Source organism: Mustelus asterias, chromosome 7 (genome assembly GCF_964213995.1).
Source record: "Mustelus asterias chromosome 7, sMusAst1.hap1.1, whole genome shotgun sequence".
Taxonomy (NCBI): Eukaryota; Metazoa; Chordata; class Chondrichthyes; order Carcharhiniformes; family Triakidae; genus Mustelus; species Mustelus asterias.
Genome location: NC_135807.1, coordinates 128,850,038 through 128,867,088, shown reverse-complemented (window position 1 = coordinate 128,867,088; position 17,051 = coordinate 128,850,038). Strand labels below are relative to the sequence as shown.

At 45.5% G+C, this 17,051-nt stretch overlaps 1 protein-coding gene across 1 annotated transcript in view; it reads right to left on the bottom strand.

The window, feature by feature from the left end:
• bmp6 (bone morphogenetic protein 6) overlaps positions 1–16,769 on the bottom strand; it is a 124,802-nt gene extending 108,033 nt beyond the window's left edge. Inside the window, exon 1 of the mRNA XM_078216821.1 lies at positions 16,109–16,769. Within this exon, the coding sequence (XP_078072947.1) occupies positions 16,109–16,574 (466 nt within the window). The 5' untranslated portion in view covers positions 16,575–16,769. The remainder of the gene's footprint in view (positions 1–16,108) is intronic.
• Between the last annotated feature and the right edge of the window lie 282 nt (positions 16,770–17,051).

Here is a 17,051-nt window from a genome sequence, read left to right as displayed (position 1 = left end):
GTGTTGTTAAACCTCTTACTGTGCCTACACACAACCAAGGCAAGGCGAAAGACCTGATGGACCACCTACGGGTGCTACCATACTCGCTGTCACTTGCCACTTCAAAAGAAAATTAACCAGAAATAATGGTTATTTAAGATGCTTTTCCACAACTAAACGCAAAAAACGGTAGCTGCATTATTTTTTTTTAAAATTTAAATGTGAATGAGGTCACGCAAGAAACTAGAGGCATTTTCCACATTATAAACATTAATACTACATAGGGCACGGTGGCACAGTGGTTAGCAACGCTGCCTCACAGCGCCAGAGATCCTGGTTCAATTCCAGCCTTGGGTGACTGTGTGCGCAGAGTTTGCACATTTCTCCCCGTGACTGAGAGAGTTTCTTTCGGGTGCCCGGTTTCCTCTCACTCCAAGATGTGCAGATTGGCCATGCTAAAATTGCCCCTTAGTGTCAAGGGTAATTACATGGGGTTACAGGGATAGGGCCTGGCTGGGATGGTGATCGGTGCAGACTGGATGGCCCGAATGGCCTGCTTCTGCACTGTAGGGATTCTATGAGCAAGTTTATTTGAACCATTTTGACATGTTATAAAACCATAATGTGAGAAATTAATACTTTGGCACACATACACTATCTAGATCAACTAACATAAATCTTGACTATCAAACTACATTGCTGTTGCTTGCACTTGTAACAACTTGTACCACCCATGCGGGAGCCAATCTAGTTGTGTGAAGTTATGTTGAGTGGGTGGGGATGAGGGATCTGGCCTGTTCTCATCTATAGTCCCGGTGATTGATGCATTGCGCATCAGTTACTTGGGCATTGGACCAGCTCGCAGACCACAAAGGGACCATTGACCACACTTTTGAGAACCAGTGCTTGAGAGAAAGGAAAAGTAGCCAAGCAAATTCTGTATGACAATCACAAATGAAACTGACGGCGTTTCCCAATTGCCCATCCTTGCCTTCACTTTTAACATTTGTTCATTTCATAAATTCTGATTTTACAGCAGTCCTACCGCAGAAGAGACAAGTCTTCCAATACTTAGTGCTGACTGCGTACGGCAGCCCCAAACTGTAGGCCTCCATATCTTGCAAACCAAAGATTCATTGTGACCTACGAGATGGGACATTAGCCTTCCTTGGGACTAGCCATCATGTGGAGATTCTGGCGTTGGACTGGGGGTGGGCACAGTAAGAAGTCTCAACACCAGGTTAAAGTCAACACAGGTTTATTTGGAATCACGGGCTTTCAGAGCGCTGCTCCTTCATCAGGTGAGTGGAGAGAGTCCACTCACCTGATAAAGGAGCAGCGCTCCAAAAGCTCATGATTCCAAATAAACCTGTTGGACTTTAACCTGGTGTTGAGACTTCTTACTGTTCCTCGGGATTACTAGACCCTTTTATCTTTGCCCATACCAGACATTATACAGATGCTCAACATTTACGGGCTTCTCCAAATGTGCAGAAAATCTTTAATTTATTCATTATCATATCCTTCATGGGGCCATTGGCACCGTCGTGCTTCTTTTCTGTCTTTCTTCAAGCCTTTCATAGTCCACGTCCCAATGTTATCCACCCCCATCCACCTCTATTTTCACCCTTAATTGTAGCCAGGACAAGGCTGCCGGTCTTTGTTTCCAAGGTCCAGACATGGCAATCTTTCTCTCTCCAACCTCAAGTTTCATGTTAAACTATGGTGCATTTATTCAGAGCAAGAACTAGTTGCACAGCAGCAAGTAGGTGCGCGGATTGACTCCACGTCAGCTTCTGATCAAGGGTGTGGAGTGGTCAAGGAGCAGAGGGAAAAAGGGGGGATTGGATTGGCAATACTGAACTGGTCCCCACACTCCTCCATCCACCCCCAGCCTGCTCAATTCACGCTATGTAACTGAAAACATCAGCCGAGATTTCTTTCTCTCCACTCACTAGCCTTTTGAGTTTCCTGTCCACCAAGATTACCAAGGGTGGGGACTCGGAGCTGTTGACTGAAGAGATGGAAAAGTCTGACTCCTATGAATTGAGCTCCAAATATATATGCATGCTCTGTATTGCTACGTGCCAGAGTGCAGTGGGGTGGGGGAGGGAGGAAGAATACACCAGTGTAACTTCAGGAGAGCAGTCGGTTTGAGAATCGTGCTGCCAGGGCTTGATCTATTCAACTGCTGCGATCTGAAGCAAATGATAGCAATACTGGTTTCTGTTGGGTAGCACGGTGGCACAGTGGTTACACTGCTGCCTCACAGTGCCAGGCCCCTGGTTCAATTCCAGCCTCAGGCCACTGCCTGTGTGGAGTTTGCACGTTCTCCCAGTGTCTGCGTGGGCTTCCTTCGGGTGCTCTGTTTTCCCCCCACAGTCCAAAAGATGTGCAGGTTAGATGGATTGGCCGTGATAAATTGCCTCTCAATGTAAGGTGGACCAGCAGGGTAAATTTGTGAGCTTACAGAGATAGGGCCTGGGTGGGATTGTTGTCAGTGCAGACTCGATGGGCCAAATGGCCTCCTTCTATTCTGTAGGAATTCTAAGATTCTATTGGCATGAGGTCTACCCTGGTTATTCTGCATCCGGGATTCAGTAAAACAAGAGAGAGAACATGTGGGAGATTGACATTCATGTGGTTATTAAAACTTTGTAATCACATCTTCAAGGCCACTGTTCATGTATGTACAGGCCAGTAATACGCATCATCGGACCCAGGAGGCCAGACCACCCACAGTCAGACCCAAGTGCTCCTGACACGTGCGCTGCTCTTCTCCGGAGTCAGCATTACTTTTACTCTAAGGAAATCTCTCACAACTCAATACCAAGAGTATCAAGTCACTGAGCTAATCTGATAAAGCTCAGGCTGGTACAGGTTACTCTATAGCATACAGGAATGTCAATCTCAAAAAGCACCATCCCTAATACAGAGATGACTGCTCCATTCCCCACAACACACAAATCTTACAGCTAATTCAGTGTTGGTTATTCAATCTTGTAGACATTTTCGCTCAATTGAGATCAGGATAAGAACAACATAAGAGCTAGAGCAGGAGTAGGCCATCTGGCCGCTCGAGCCTGTTCTGCCATTCAATAAGATCATGGCTGATCTTTTCGTGGACTCAGCTCCACTTACTCAGCTCACCATAACTCTTAATTCCTGTTCAAAAATCTATCCATTCTTGCCTTAAAAACATTCAACAAGGTAGCCTCACCTGCTCCACTGGGCAGGGAATTCCACAGATTCACAACCCTCTGGGTGAAGAAGTTCCTCCTCAATTCAGTCCTAAATCTACTCTCCCTTCTTTTGAGGCAATGCCCACTAGTTCTAGTTTCATTTGCCAGTGGAAACAACCTCCCTGCTTCTATCTTATCTATTCCCTTCATAATCTTATATGTTTCTATAAAATCTCCCCTCATTCTTCTACATTGCAGAGAGTATAGTCCCAGTCTAGTCAGCCCTTCCTCATAAGCCAACCCTCTCAACTCTGGAATCAACCTAGTGAATCTCCTCTGCATCCCCTCCAGTGCCAGAATATCCTTTCTCAAGGAGACAGTACTCCAGGTGTGGTCTCACCAGCACCTTATCAGCTGCAACACAAGCTCCCCATTTTTAAACTCCATCCCTCTGGCAATGAAGGACAAAATTCCATTTGTCTTTTTAATTACCTGCTGCATCTGCAAACCAACTTTTTGTGATTCATGCACAAGGACACCCAGGTCCCTCTGCACAGCAGCATGCTGCAATCTTTTACCATTTGATTTGATTTATTATTGTCACATGTATTAACATAGTGAAAAGTATTGTTTCTTGCGCGCTATACAGACAAAACATACCGTTCATAGAGAAGGAAACGAGAGAGTGCAGAATGTAGTGTTATATTTAAATAATAGCCCATTTTTGATTACAAATGTTTGATCACACCAGCCGGTCGGATATCAACACTTGGTCCTGGGGTGAAATATAGTGAAACCCACATGCCTCTGAGTTTCCTCGGATCTTGGGAAATTAATGTGTAAATGTGGCAAGTGGAGGGTCAACCTTTGAGTGCACTTGGCCAAGTCCTTCCCAACACAAACACAGAAAATGCTGGAGGAACTCAGCAGGTGTGACAGCATCTGTGGAGAGAGAATACAGTCATCGAGTCTGGACTTGAATTATTGGCTCTATTCTCTCTCTACAGATGCTGCCACACCTGCTGAGTTCCTCCAACATTTTCTGTTTCAGATTCCAGCATCTGCAGTGTTCTGCCTTTATCTTAGTGCCAAGTCCTTACTGACCATGTAATGATGGGTTTCCATTGTCCTCCCACAGGGTAATGAGGGACAGAATTTCCCCCCCAAAACGGCAAAGTGCCAGGTTCGCCCAAAAACAGAGCAAGGTTTTCTCGCCAGATCTTCTGTCCAAAGAAAAACGAGGTGCCTGGTTTATGCCATCATTCTGATGAGACCTGATGGAACCGGCAAGGTTGACTCCATAGGGATTGGGATATGGCACGGTGGCACAGTGGTTAACATTGCTGCCTCACAGCACCAGGGACTCCGGTTCAATTCTGGCCTTGGTTGACTGTGCAGAGTCCATGTTCTCCCCATGTCTGCGTGGGTTTCCTCTGGGCGCTCTGGTTTCCTCCCACAGTCTGAAAGACATGCTGGTTAAGTGCATTGGCCATGCTAAATTCACCCTCAGTGTACCCGAACAGGCGCCGGAGTGTGGCGACTAGGGGATTTTCACTAACTTCATCGCAGTGTTAATGTAAGCCCTACTTGTGACACGAATAAACAAACTTAAATTTAAAACAGGGAGCCAGGTGACTATCCATGTGGAGTTTGCACATTCTCCGTGTCTGTGTGGGTTTCCTCCAGGTGCTCCGGTTTCCTCCAACATGCCAAAGATATGCGGGTTAGGCTGATTGGCCATGCTAAATTGCCCCTCAAGTGTTTGGGGGATTAGCAGGGTAAATACGTGGGATTATGAAGACACGGTCAGGGTGAGCTTGTTGTCAGTGCAGGCTCGATGGGCTGAATGGCCTCCTTCTGCACTGTAGGGATTCTATGATCTTGGCCCCCTTTGAGGGGGAGAGCAGCCTACGGGTCATCTGGGACGATGGCGACTTTACCTTGCCTTGCGGTGACCAGCCCCTTACGGGCAAACTTATTCAACTGCTGCGAAAGGCTGGTACTTTTCAAAGCATTTTGGTGCAGCTTTTAACTTCAAATGGTTTCCTCCTCGTCCTCTCCCTTTTAACACCCACCCTCCCCCCACAGACACACAATGCACCAAGCAAGCATTTCTGCCACACAGATGGAATTCCACGGGAACAAAACAAAACCCAAGGCAGAGCAATTATCAAGTGTTTAGTGCTGATAAAACCAATAGAGGCTGCCTCTGGGAAAAACAGCAACCAGTATTTCTCAAATAGAGGAATGTCCTGCAGGCGAGTTCCAGCACTATGTTAATATTTGACTCAAGTGCTTCAAAACGTATAATTCTTCCACTCTTTTGGTTTCAGATTCTACATCTGTTTTTCGGTCAGGAATCCCTACATTTTGTTCTCAAACCCAAATCTGACCTCTGCCTAGTTTGATTTATTAATCTCACATGTATTAGCATACAATGAAAAGTATTGTTTCTTGCGCGCTATACAGCCAAAGCATACCGTACATAGAGAAGGAGAGTGTGCAGAACGCAGTGTTATAGTCTTAGCTAGGGTGTAGAGAAAGATCAACTTAATACGATGTAGGTCCATTCAAAGGTCTGATGGCAACTGCTCCCATACAAGTATAATCAAAAACTGTTGCCCAGATTTAGTCCAGTTTACTGCTTAGTTTCCCGAAGGGGTGAACATAGGGGCAGGAGTGTGCCTCAGCCCACCAACCCAGGGCATCTCCATCATCAATGACTGTTGCACAAAGTGGAGATTGATGTTGAAGACAGTGTTGCTGTGCTCCCATCCTAACCATGCTCTCTTGTCTCAAGAATGCAACATCTCTTGGTGATCCAAAGCCAGTATATTTAGAAATAATTCCTCGATTGCAGACTTCCCTACAAGAAACACCTCACCAAGGTATCACTAAAGATCCAGAGCAGAAACAACCTGATAATAGGCTCAACTGGGGAAGTTAATGCACAAATATTGCAATAGCTCAGTACTAGCTCGGATTTGATTTGTCGCATGTATTAGTATACAGTGAAAAGTATTGTTTCTTGCACGCTATACAGACAAAGCATACCGTACACAGGGGAGAGTGCAGAATGCAGTGTTACAGTCATAGCTAGGGTGTAGAGAAAGATCAGCTTAATACGAGGTAGGTCCATTCAAAAGTCTGACAGCAGCAGGGAAGCAGCTGTTTTTGGGTCGATTGGTACGTGACCTCAGACTTTTGTATCTTTTTCCCGATGGAAGAACGTGGAAGAGGGTATGTCTGGGCGTGGGGAGTCCTTGATTATGCTGGCTGCTTTTCTGAGGCAACAGGAAGTGTAGATGGAGTCTATGGGTGGGAGGCTGTTTTGTGTAATGGACTGAGCTTCGTTCACGACCCTTTGTAGTTTCTTGTGGTCTTGGTCAGAGCAGGAGCCATACCAAGCTGTGATGCACCATAGTAAGCACCCTTTCCGGCTATATCTGTAAAAGTTGGAGAGAGTCATAGCGGACATGCCAAATTTCCTTAGTCTCCTGAGAAAGTACTGCCACTCCATACAGTGAATGTGGCTGGGCAGAATCACCCCATTATTGTCAACACCAGGCAGGTTTGGCCCCACCTCTGGTGAAAAGTCATTGAGCGCAAACGTTAACTTTCTTTTTCTCTCCACAGATACCACCAGGTCTGCCGTGTATTCTCAGCGTTTGGCGCTTTGGTTTCAGCCACCCCAGAGCATCTTGCTTCAGCATCAGAAGGTTAATTGCATGAAGTTCGTTGGGATGGCCAGAGGGCAAAACAATATTCCACAGAACCAGCTTGTAAAATATCTTGTCTATCCACAATTTTAAAATAGTTTGGAAATAATTTTCAGGATGGAAAAGAAATGGTTAGTGTGATAATCTTCACTGTGGAGGCAACTTCTGATATGCTAGCTCTAAGTTTCTTGACTTGCCCATTGTTTGTGTAACGCTGACTGTGGTTACCACTGTCTGAACACTTTAACAAGGCTTCATGTGTTCTAAGTTAAGTCTTGAAAAGGAGGAAACAGAGAGAGAGATTGGGAGGTTGAGATGGGGCAGACGGGCTTCATTATGGAGGTACAGGAAATAGTTTTTGTGCTGGATGATGCACAATATAAATGCACTTTTTGAAAAACCCTAATTTCAACACCACTGTTTAAACAAAAACTTTCCTTAAATACAGGTTACATATTTCACAAAAAGTGAAATTTATATGCTTATGCAAATCGGAATCTACAGACCCAAAGGGCAAACGCTTCCACCTTACAATCCTGGAGGTGAATGTCATTTATATTCAACCCAAATGTAACAACGTTGTATAGCTACTGCCCAAGGCTATCTGATTAAAGGTCACTGCTACAACTCTCAGATAAATCTGCATCTCTGTCCACCCTAACTGAACACCACCTACATCTGAAAGCACATAGTTGGATTCTGCATCTCTAATTCAATTATAAATGTTTTTAAAACCCAAAACAGCAATCCATTGCAATCGAAACAAGTAACGAACCTATCCCGTATCTCACTGACCTCTAAACAATATTCCACAGAACCACCTTGTAAAATATCTTATTGCCTGTCTATCTACAACTTATTTTTAAATAGCTTGAAAAGAATTTTCAGGATGGGGGAAAAAAAAGTGGTTGGTGTTATAACCTTCACTGAAGTGGCAGCTCAAAGTTTCTGGGCTTGTACGTTGTTCGTATAACACAGTGTGGTTACCACTGTCCGAAAACTTAGAACCCAGGAAGCCTTGTTAAAGTTAAGTATTGAAAAGGAAAGAGAGAGAGAGATTGAAATAGGGAACTCCAAGTGGGATCCAGGAAGCTGAAACTCCATCACCAATGGCATGGCGAAAGAAGGAGGCAATGAGTAAGAGGGGGAAGAGTCCAAGGACCACAGCATTCAGGGTAGGGTCTGGGAGTCTGAAGGAAGTTAGAGATAGGGAACACCAAGGTCATGGAATGATAAACATGTATACAGATTTGTAATTTGAGGTTTTGGAGACTGGACATCACATGTGGATTATCATGGAGAGGCTGAAAAGCAAAGAGGGCTGTGCAGAGCTCCAGATAAATTGATAATTATGTAGAATGGAGTCAGGAAGCCAACAAGGAGAGTGTTGGGTGGAAGGAATTAGGATACGTTTGAAAGTTTCAATGAAAGATATACGGGTTAGGTTGTTTGGCCATGCTAAATTGCCCCTTAGTGTCAGCGGGACGAGCAGGGAAAATACATGGGGTTACAGGGATAGTGTCTGCATGGAATTGTCATCGGTGTCGGCTTGATGGACCAAACAGTCGCCTTCAAGGCTGTAGGGATTCTATAACTGAAGATGGGGCAGATAGGCTTCATTATGGAGATACGGGAAGTAGTCTTTGTGCTGGATGATATGGAGTCAAATCTCAGCCTGGGTGTGTTCGAATTTTAGTTTATCACCATGATAGCACTGGCCAGAGGGATACAGATGGTGGCAGACATGCAGAGTACGTGGTGGAGACCAAAGACCATGGTTTTGATCTTCCCAATGTTCAGCTGGATGGCATTATGGTTCATCCAAGACTGGATTGTGATACAGGTGGTTCAATCTCCACCACGTCCCTCCCTAACTCCAAACTCACCATTCTGATCATTCAGCCAAGCAACACCAGTGCAGCATTTGAGGAGAAGCATCCTCGCTGATCCACCTCCAACACAAATCAATTTGCTTCCTCATCCCCATGCTGCCTTTTCAGTGGCAGGGAGCAGCTTCTACGTGAATGTTGACACCCCCATGCCTACCTCTCCTCTAATGCCTTCTTCGAATATCTCAGTGCTGTCCAACCATCTAAAGGAAATCAGGGACAAGCCACAATTTCTGACAGTTGACCCTTGCTTTCCAATGCCATCAAGATCTGTTCATCCTTTCACTAACCCAGACAACCACCCAGGGTGCTTGCTCAGGCTCAGCAGATGCTATGGATCCATTCTGTCCCAGTCAGCACACTGTTTGAAATGTCACATTCTACCTCATCACCAAGACCTTTCACACCCATCTCCACCCTAACTAATGCCTCTCACATCTCTACGCTTGACATCTCCCACCTTGACTTGTCCGAGTAGGTCTCCCTGTCCTTCATAAAACCCCATATCATCTACAATTTTAATCACCCACATCCAAGAATGGGTCCCATGGTCCTCTCAATGACCTACATTGCCTCAAAGATCAATCCATTTGGCCTCAGCATCTTCCAACATTACAACACTTCCAATTACTTCATTGGGTCTAAAGTGCTTTGGGACATTACAGGCACTACATAAATGCAAAATTTATTTTTCTCCAGACATTCTTTCCTTCTGACATTCCCTGAGCCTCCCTCCATTCCATCTTCATTGACAAAGCTTTTAGCCACCATGATCTTGCTCTTTAGAGCCCGCTTAGTCACAAGGATCCCAGTTCAAGTCCCACTCCAGGACCAGGGCACGAAAATCTAGCTCGACACTCCAGCCCAGCACTGAGGGAGTGCTGCACTGTTGGATGTGCAACTCCTGGATAAGACAATAGTATCCATCTGCTCAGGTGATGTAAAAGATTCCCAGGATACTATTTTGAAGGAGGGCAGAGAAGTTGTCCTTAGCGCCTGGCCAATATTTAACCCACAGTCAACATCACAAAAAGGACAGGTTGCCTGGTGGTCATCACATTGCTGTTTGTGGGATCCTGCTGTGCGCAAATTAGCTGCTGAATTTCCTACACTACACTTCAGAAGTTTTTCATCAGCAATAAACCACTGAGCTATTCGGTGGTGAAGAATGCGATACAAATGCAATTTATATGATTAATTTCCAAACCTCGGCTGCCCCACTCCCACTTACCCACACACACTTCCAAGCACTTCAAATGAAAAACAAACATATGCATCCAACATGGTTCAACTGGAGACCGTTTACTCATCCGGGGAATGTCCATACTGAACAAACTGCATGGTTGGTCCGTACAAACGACCGTAAAATTAGTTTCCCCTTGACAGCTAAGGTATAAAACATCGGTGTCGATGCATTTACTTTGGTGTTGCTAGTAACCAAACTTGATCGGTATTACATTAATTGCCTAAAACCAACAACGCAAGACACTAACTCCATTGGCTAAAATAATGAATGACCCATTTTCAAACGCTGAATTATAAAGCATGCATGAGAGGATGTGCATTAATAGAAGTGTTGTTGCAAGCTCCCAGGCAAAGTACTCTGCCGGTCATGCTTCCCACTCTTGGTTTAAGAGTGCTCCAAATCTCTGGAGTGTATTGTTGCCTTGTTACTGTCCCAGATGTCTTATTCACTGTACTGATTCTCCCAGTGCTAACATTTATTAATTTATTGAAAAAGTGAGAATCCCAATGTCACATCACATGGGTACAACTCTTGCATCAAAATAAGGATGCAGTCACACACCAACAAGCCAGCTGAAATAGAAAGCAACACAAATACTTCTCCGCACAAGGAAGATGGTTCTACATCTCTTGACTTCCCCAATCCAATATTACACTTATGACAGCCCCAGCACCAAAGTGTACACATTTCCTGCCTACTTTTGGAAGGGGTGGGGGGATAAACTGATTCATAAATTAATAAGATATAGGAGCAGAATTAAGCCATTCAGCCCATCGAGTTTGCTCCACCATGGCTGATATGTTCCTTATCCCCATTTTCCTGCCTTCTCCCCATAACCCTTCAACTCATTACCAATTAAAAATCTGTCTAACTCCTCAAATTTACTCATTGTCCCAGCATTCACCCACTTTGGGTTAGCGAATTGCGCAGATTCACAACTCTTTGGGAGAAGTAGTTTCTCCTCAACTCTGTTGTAAATTTGCTATCCCTTATCCTAAGACTATGACCTCTCGTCCTAGAATGCCCCACACGAGGAAGCATCCTCTCCACATTCACATTGCATCACCTCTCGCTGTTATACAAGAGCTGTTTCAGAGTCCTTTAGGGAGGAGCAGTGTGGGCACAAATTTCAGAAATAATAGTATATATACATTTTATTACTAGCTTGATGCTGCCTCATGCCATACCTCAGCTCACATTCCAGGATAATTGATAGCAGCAAGAACCAGTTATCAAACACTGCATCATAACGGATAGGGAGAACCACAAAAGCCACTGGCATCTAAACATGAGGCATAATGAGATGGGGCATGACATGTTCTAATTGCCCTCTTGAGTGGGTGCAAAAGATCCTGTGGCACAATTTCAAAGGCAAGTTTGGCAAAGGGGGGGGGGAGGGAAGAGAGAGAGAGAGAGAGAAAGAGGAGGTTTCTCCCCAGTGTCTCAGTCAATATCTATCCCCTAACCAACAGAAACAGATCATCCTGTTATCCTCGCATTGCTGATTGTGAGAGTTTCATGTGGACAATGACTTCTTACACAAAACAGTGACAACAGTTCAGAAACAAAAGGTACTTAATTAGCTGTAAAGCACAGAGACCAAAGGTGCTATAAAAATGCAAGTCTTTCTTTCTGAACTACATACATGGGAAGCCCAATGGGATGGTGAATCACAATTGATGCAGGCACTAAAGGGTTAGCACTGCTGCCTCGCAGCGCCAGGGATCCGGGTTCGATTCTGGCCTTGGGTTACCGTGTGGAGCTTGTATGTTCTCCCTGTGTCTGCACAAGTTTCATTTGGCTTCCTCCCACAGTCCAAAGATGTGCGCATTAGGTGGATTGGCCATGATAAATTGACCCTAGTGTCAGCTGGATTAGCAGGGTAAATATGTGGGATTGTCGTCGGTGCAGGCTTGATGGGCTGAATGGCCTCCTTCTGAGCCATTGGGGATCTATGATTAGCCGAGGCATAGAATGTGAGAGCAGGGAGGTTATCATGGAGCCACATAAAACACTCGCTGGGCCACAGCTAGAGTGCTGAGTACTGTTCTGGTCGTCACATTATAGGAAGAATATGATTGCACTGGAAACGGTGCAGAGGACATTCACCAGAATGTTGCCTGGACTGGAGCGTTTCAGTTACAAAGAGAAGCTGGTTAGGCTGGGGTTGTTTTCTTTAGAGCAGAGAAGGTCGAGGAGGGACCTCATTGAGGTGTACAAAATTATGAGGGACATTGATAGGGTGGATAGGAAGAAACCTTTCCCCTTAGTAGAGGGGTCAATAATCAGGGGGCACAGATGGTGAGTAGTAGGAGATTTAGAGGGAATTTGAGAACAGGTTTTCACCCAGAGGGTGGTGGGAATCTGAAACGTGCTGCCTGAAAGGGTGGTAGAGCTGGGAACCCTATATTCAAGAAGCATTGAGTACTGAACTGCCACAGCAAATAACGATATGGACCAAGTGCTGGAAAATGGGATTAGAATAAATAGGTGCTTGATGGCCAGTGCAGACACGATGGGCCAAAGGGTCTCTTTTGTGCTGTAAAAACTCAATGGTAAAATCAGTAGGGAGGATTTGGCAAGTGGAAGGGAGCACCACAAGGCGATTATTTCAGGTTTCTGCCACTAATATAGACCACAAACTGCTCCCCACAACCCAGCATGCCAATCTCATTGGGCAAGAGATGTCTGGCTGCAGCTAAATACTGTCTATGCCACAGGAACCTGCTTTAATGCCCCGATTCCAGCCCCATCATTAGCCAAGGCTTTAAAAAACTATAACGCACCTTCTTCTGCCTCGGAACCCAGAAACTGGCTCGAATGTGGACCCAAGATTTATGGCAAGTAAACAAAAGAATCTGGTGTCAATCTTTTGCTTTAGAAAGACTAACCAATTTTATTTCCCAGTCCCCCCTGGGAAAGCGCAAACAAAAACTACAGCCAGGCCAAAGGTTCACATCAGAATAGAGAGGGAGAAAAAGAGTAGATTTTTGGAGTCAGACGCTAAGTTACTGGCATGTCTGGAGCGAATCTCTCGCCAAGATACATTGCAGCTCCCAAAATCTCTCAAGGTGCGACTGTGCGGATTTCACAATGTTGCATTTTGGCAACACCCACCACCACTATACTGATAAAATCCAATTTAAGAATGAAGTCCAGTTCTCTAATTAGGGCAACTTACCCCTACAGAATCATAGAAAAGTTATGACATGATACAGAGAGAGTTCTGTAGAGGGAGGCAGGCATTCAGCCCATCCCACAGACCGGGGGGGGGGGGGCATTCAGCCCATCCCACAGATGGGGGGGGGGGCATTCAGCCCATCCCACAGACAGAGGGGGGGGGCATTCAGCCCATCCCACAGACAGAGGGGGGGGGGGGCATTCAGCCCATCCCACAGACAGAGGGGGGGGGGGGGGGCATTCAGCCCATCCCACAGATGGGGGGGGGGGGGGGGGGGGGGATTTCCGCCCATCTTTAATACGCCGCCCGCATTTTAATCTAATGTCCACCGATGGACGACAGGTGCCTCTTGCAGTCCATTAGGTCAAATGTCTCTGGGAACTATCACACAAACTCAGGAGAGGTATATGTTTGTGTATTTAAATACTATTTCATAAGCCATAAGGACAACACTTGCAGTGGATACAGCAGAGGGGACTGAGGGCCCACAGGGCGCTGTTAAATTAAAAATCCAACATGCTTGGAGGTTTGATTGGGAGTGGCTCTAAGTATGGACTGCATCGGGGTTTTTCTTTGTACTTGTGATTGCATTCACCAAGCACACTTCATTCAAAAAGAAGCAACAAGTCTCAAATGCTAGTTAGTCTCAAACACCAAATTAACCACTGAAAACGCGTCTGAGCCATTGCACGCGGACCACATACAAGGGTACCTGTTGTTCAAGTGAAAAATGAACTATTGATCTAGTCATCTGCAACTTTCTTCTCTATTTTATACTGCTTCACCACGTGAAGTAATTCGGAAGTTGCATTCTGATGATCTGCTTTTAAAGAATAGATGATCAGCTTTATTTGCCTATGTTGACAATATATTTAATCTTTAATACTTTCCAAAAATATTTCTAGATATTGATAATTGTTATTTGTTCAGTGATTTTAAAAGCCAAATCTAGGGCTGACCATCATTTTGAGTCTCCATCTTTTTTTCACCCAAAGTTTTACTGCCCCAAAGCATGATCTATCAGCAGTAGAATGAAAATAAAAATACAGTGCTGGCCATGTGTTGAAATTGCATGTTAGAAATAATTGGTGACAGTGATTCCCAATGTTTCCCTAAGATGTGCACAACCAGACAGCAATCTGGGATATACCACACAATGAAATAAACAGGCTGCTCAAAACTTCTAAGTTAGTTGGAAGAAATTCCCAGCTTAATGTAAATCATGTAAACTGCCCATGGACAACAGAATAGTTTTCAGAAGAGTTTGTAGCCCACCAGTAAAAAACAAATTAGAGGTAACATTGGTTCCCTGCATTTCTGTACCTTTAGAAGTTTAAATATTCCTCTGAAATGCCAGACCCGATTTCAAAAACCAATGGAGGAGTGTAGTTGTCAGTTTTTTTATTATGCGATGTGGCTGCCAGAAATATTGTGCATAAGAATGACTTCTATAATTTCAAACATTTCAGACTCTTTCAAAGACATTAAAACCTGAGTATATCAAGGTGGGATTACTCCGGTGTTCACAAGGATGTTGCCGGGACTTGAGAAGCTGAGTTACAGAGAGAGATTGAATAGGTTGGGACTTTATTCCCTGGAGCATAGAAGATTGAGGGGAGATTTGATAGAGGTGTATAAGATTTTGATGGGTATAGAGTGAATGCAAGCAGGCTTTTTCCACTGAGGCTCGGGGAGAAAAAAACCAGAGGGGCATGGGTTAAGGGTGAAAGGAGAAAAGTTTGAAGGGAATATTAGGGGGGGCTTCTTCACGCAGAGAGTGGTGGGAGCGTGGAATGAGCTGCCGGATAAAGTGGTAAATGCTTTTAACATTTAAGAAAAACTTGGACGGGTTCATGGATGAGAGGGGTGTGGAGGGATATGGTCCAAGTGCAGGTCAGTAGGAATAGGCAAAAAAATGGTTCGGCACAGACAAGAAGGGCCAAAAGGCCTGTTTCTGAGCTGTAATTTTCTATGGTTCTAACCAAGCGTGTGCATGAGTGTCAGGGAATTGGTGTCCTGTGCTCTGCTTTAAGGATTTTGATGTGGAGATGCCAGCGTTGGACTGGGGTAAACACAGTAAGAGTTTTAACAACACCAGGTTAAAGTCCAACAGGTTTATTTGGTAGCAAATGCCATGAGCTTTCGGAGCGCTGCTCCATCGTCAGATGGAGTGGAAATCTGCTCGCAAACAGGGCATACAGACACACAAAATCAAGTTACAGAATACTGATTAGAATGCGAATCTCTACTGAAGGATTTTGTGCAGGGACAATCCATCCACAGGTTCCCTGTCAGGCACTGGACCCCACTTTCTGATAAGTTTGGCTAAGATCAAGTGTCAGATCCAGCCCAAAATGGGAGTGCAACGCCTTATATTCTCAGCTTGGAACTTGTTGGCGTCTCCCTGTGGGGACCTTGAATTTTGGAGCAAGCAAGGAATGGATTTGCCCAGTCCACTCTCAGCATTGGCTTTGTAACTTTAAAGGATGGAGTAAAAAAAATAGATAAGATCACCCCCTAACAGAGAAAGGGAGAGACAGATAAAAATAAGGAAAAATTAGATTTTTTAAAAAGAAAAAGGAAAATTCAAAAAGATATGGGAAAGAGAAAAATAAGGGATAAGGAAAAAATTAAGGGAATAATACGGGATAAGGGAAAAATAAGGGCAAAATTAAGGGAAAAATAAGGGATAAGGAAAAAATTATGGGCAAATTAGGGATAAGGGAAAAATAAGGAGAAACTCTCACTCTCCCCTCCGCCCCCCCCCCCAAACTTATTCTATCAGTTGAGGGACAAACAAGTGACCATCTACCCTCATCTGCTAGGAGGCTGGCTGGCGGAGAGAGGGGGTATTGCAAAAAAACTTTGCGGGTTAAAGTTACGAGAGGAGAGAAGAGAAAGTTTCTGCTTACCCAAGTTGACAAAACTCATGACCATGTCGGCGCGGCTGAGGAAGGTGCTGTCCTGCAGGCTGGCCAGCGGCGGGCCCTGGGTGGTGAACAGGGCTCTGTACCGGGGCGAGAAGCCCGGCTGCCCCCCGCCGCCTGCCCCCTCCTCCTCCTCCTCCTCTTCTTCCCCTTCCCCCTCTCCGGTGGACATGGCATTGTACAGGTCGAGCATGAAGAGCGGCGCCGAGTTCTGCTTGCCGTGCGAGTGGGGCCGGGGCCGGTGGGGCAGCCCCAGGATGGAGAGGATCTCCCGCTGCATGTCCCGCTTCTCGTGCTGCTTCAGGCGCCGGTGCACGAAGCTGGAGTGCAGGTCGCCGGTGTCCAGCAGCAGGCTGCCCGCCACCACCGACAGCCACTCCAGCAGCAAGCAACTACTCCACAGCAAGCCGACTCCCTGCTCCATTGAGAATGCTCCCATTGTCCAGCGCATTGTGGAGATAAGACAGGATGCAAAACTTCAGGGAGGGGAGGAATAAAAGAAAAACCTTATCTATTTAATATAAATATGATTATATATATAGATAAATAAATAAGAGGCGAGTTCTCCGGCTGCAGTCAGCCCCTGTGGGTACAGCGCTCACTCTCTCTCGTACACACAGCTCCCCGCCGTTCACATCTTGTGAATGAACGATTCGAACCTCGCAGCAGGTAACACTCCAAACCCTTTGTTACGTCACCTGATTGACAGCCCGGCCGGCCGACACAACGTTCCATCTGCGCCCAGCGGAGGCGGGGATTGCTGGCGCGCTCCCCATTCATCAATCTGGTCACTCGAGTGTGTATCTGAAACTTTTCCTTGGCTGAATTGAGCCACCGCCAGGACACCATGGGGAAAGGCCACCGTGTAAGGAAGGCCTTTCAGCCTATCTAGACCGAGGGGCTAGTAACCGTAAAAAGCCCCTCGGAC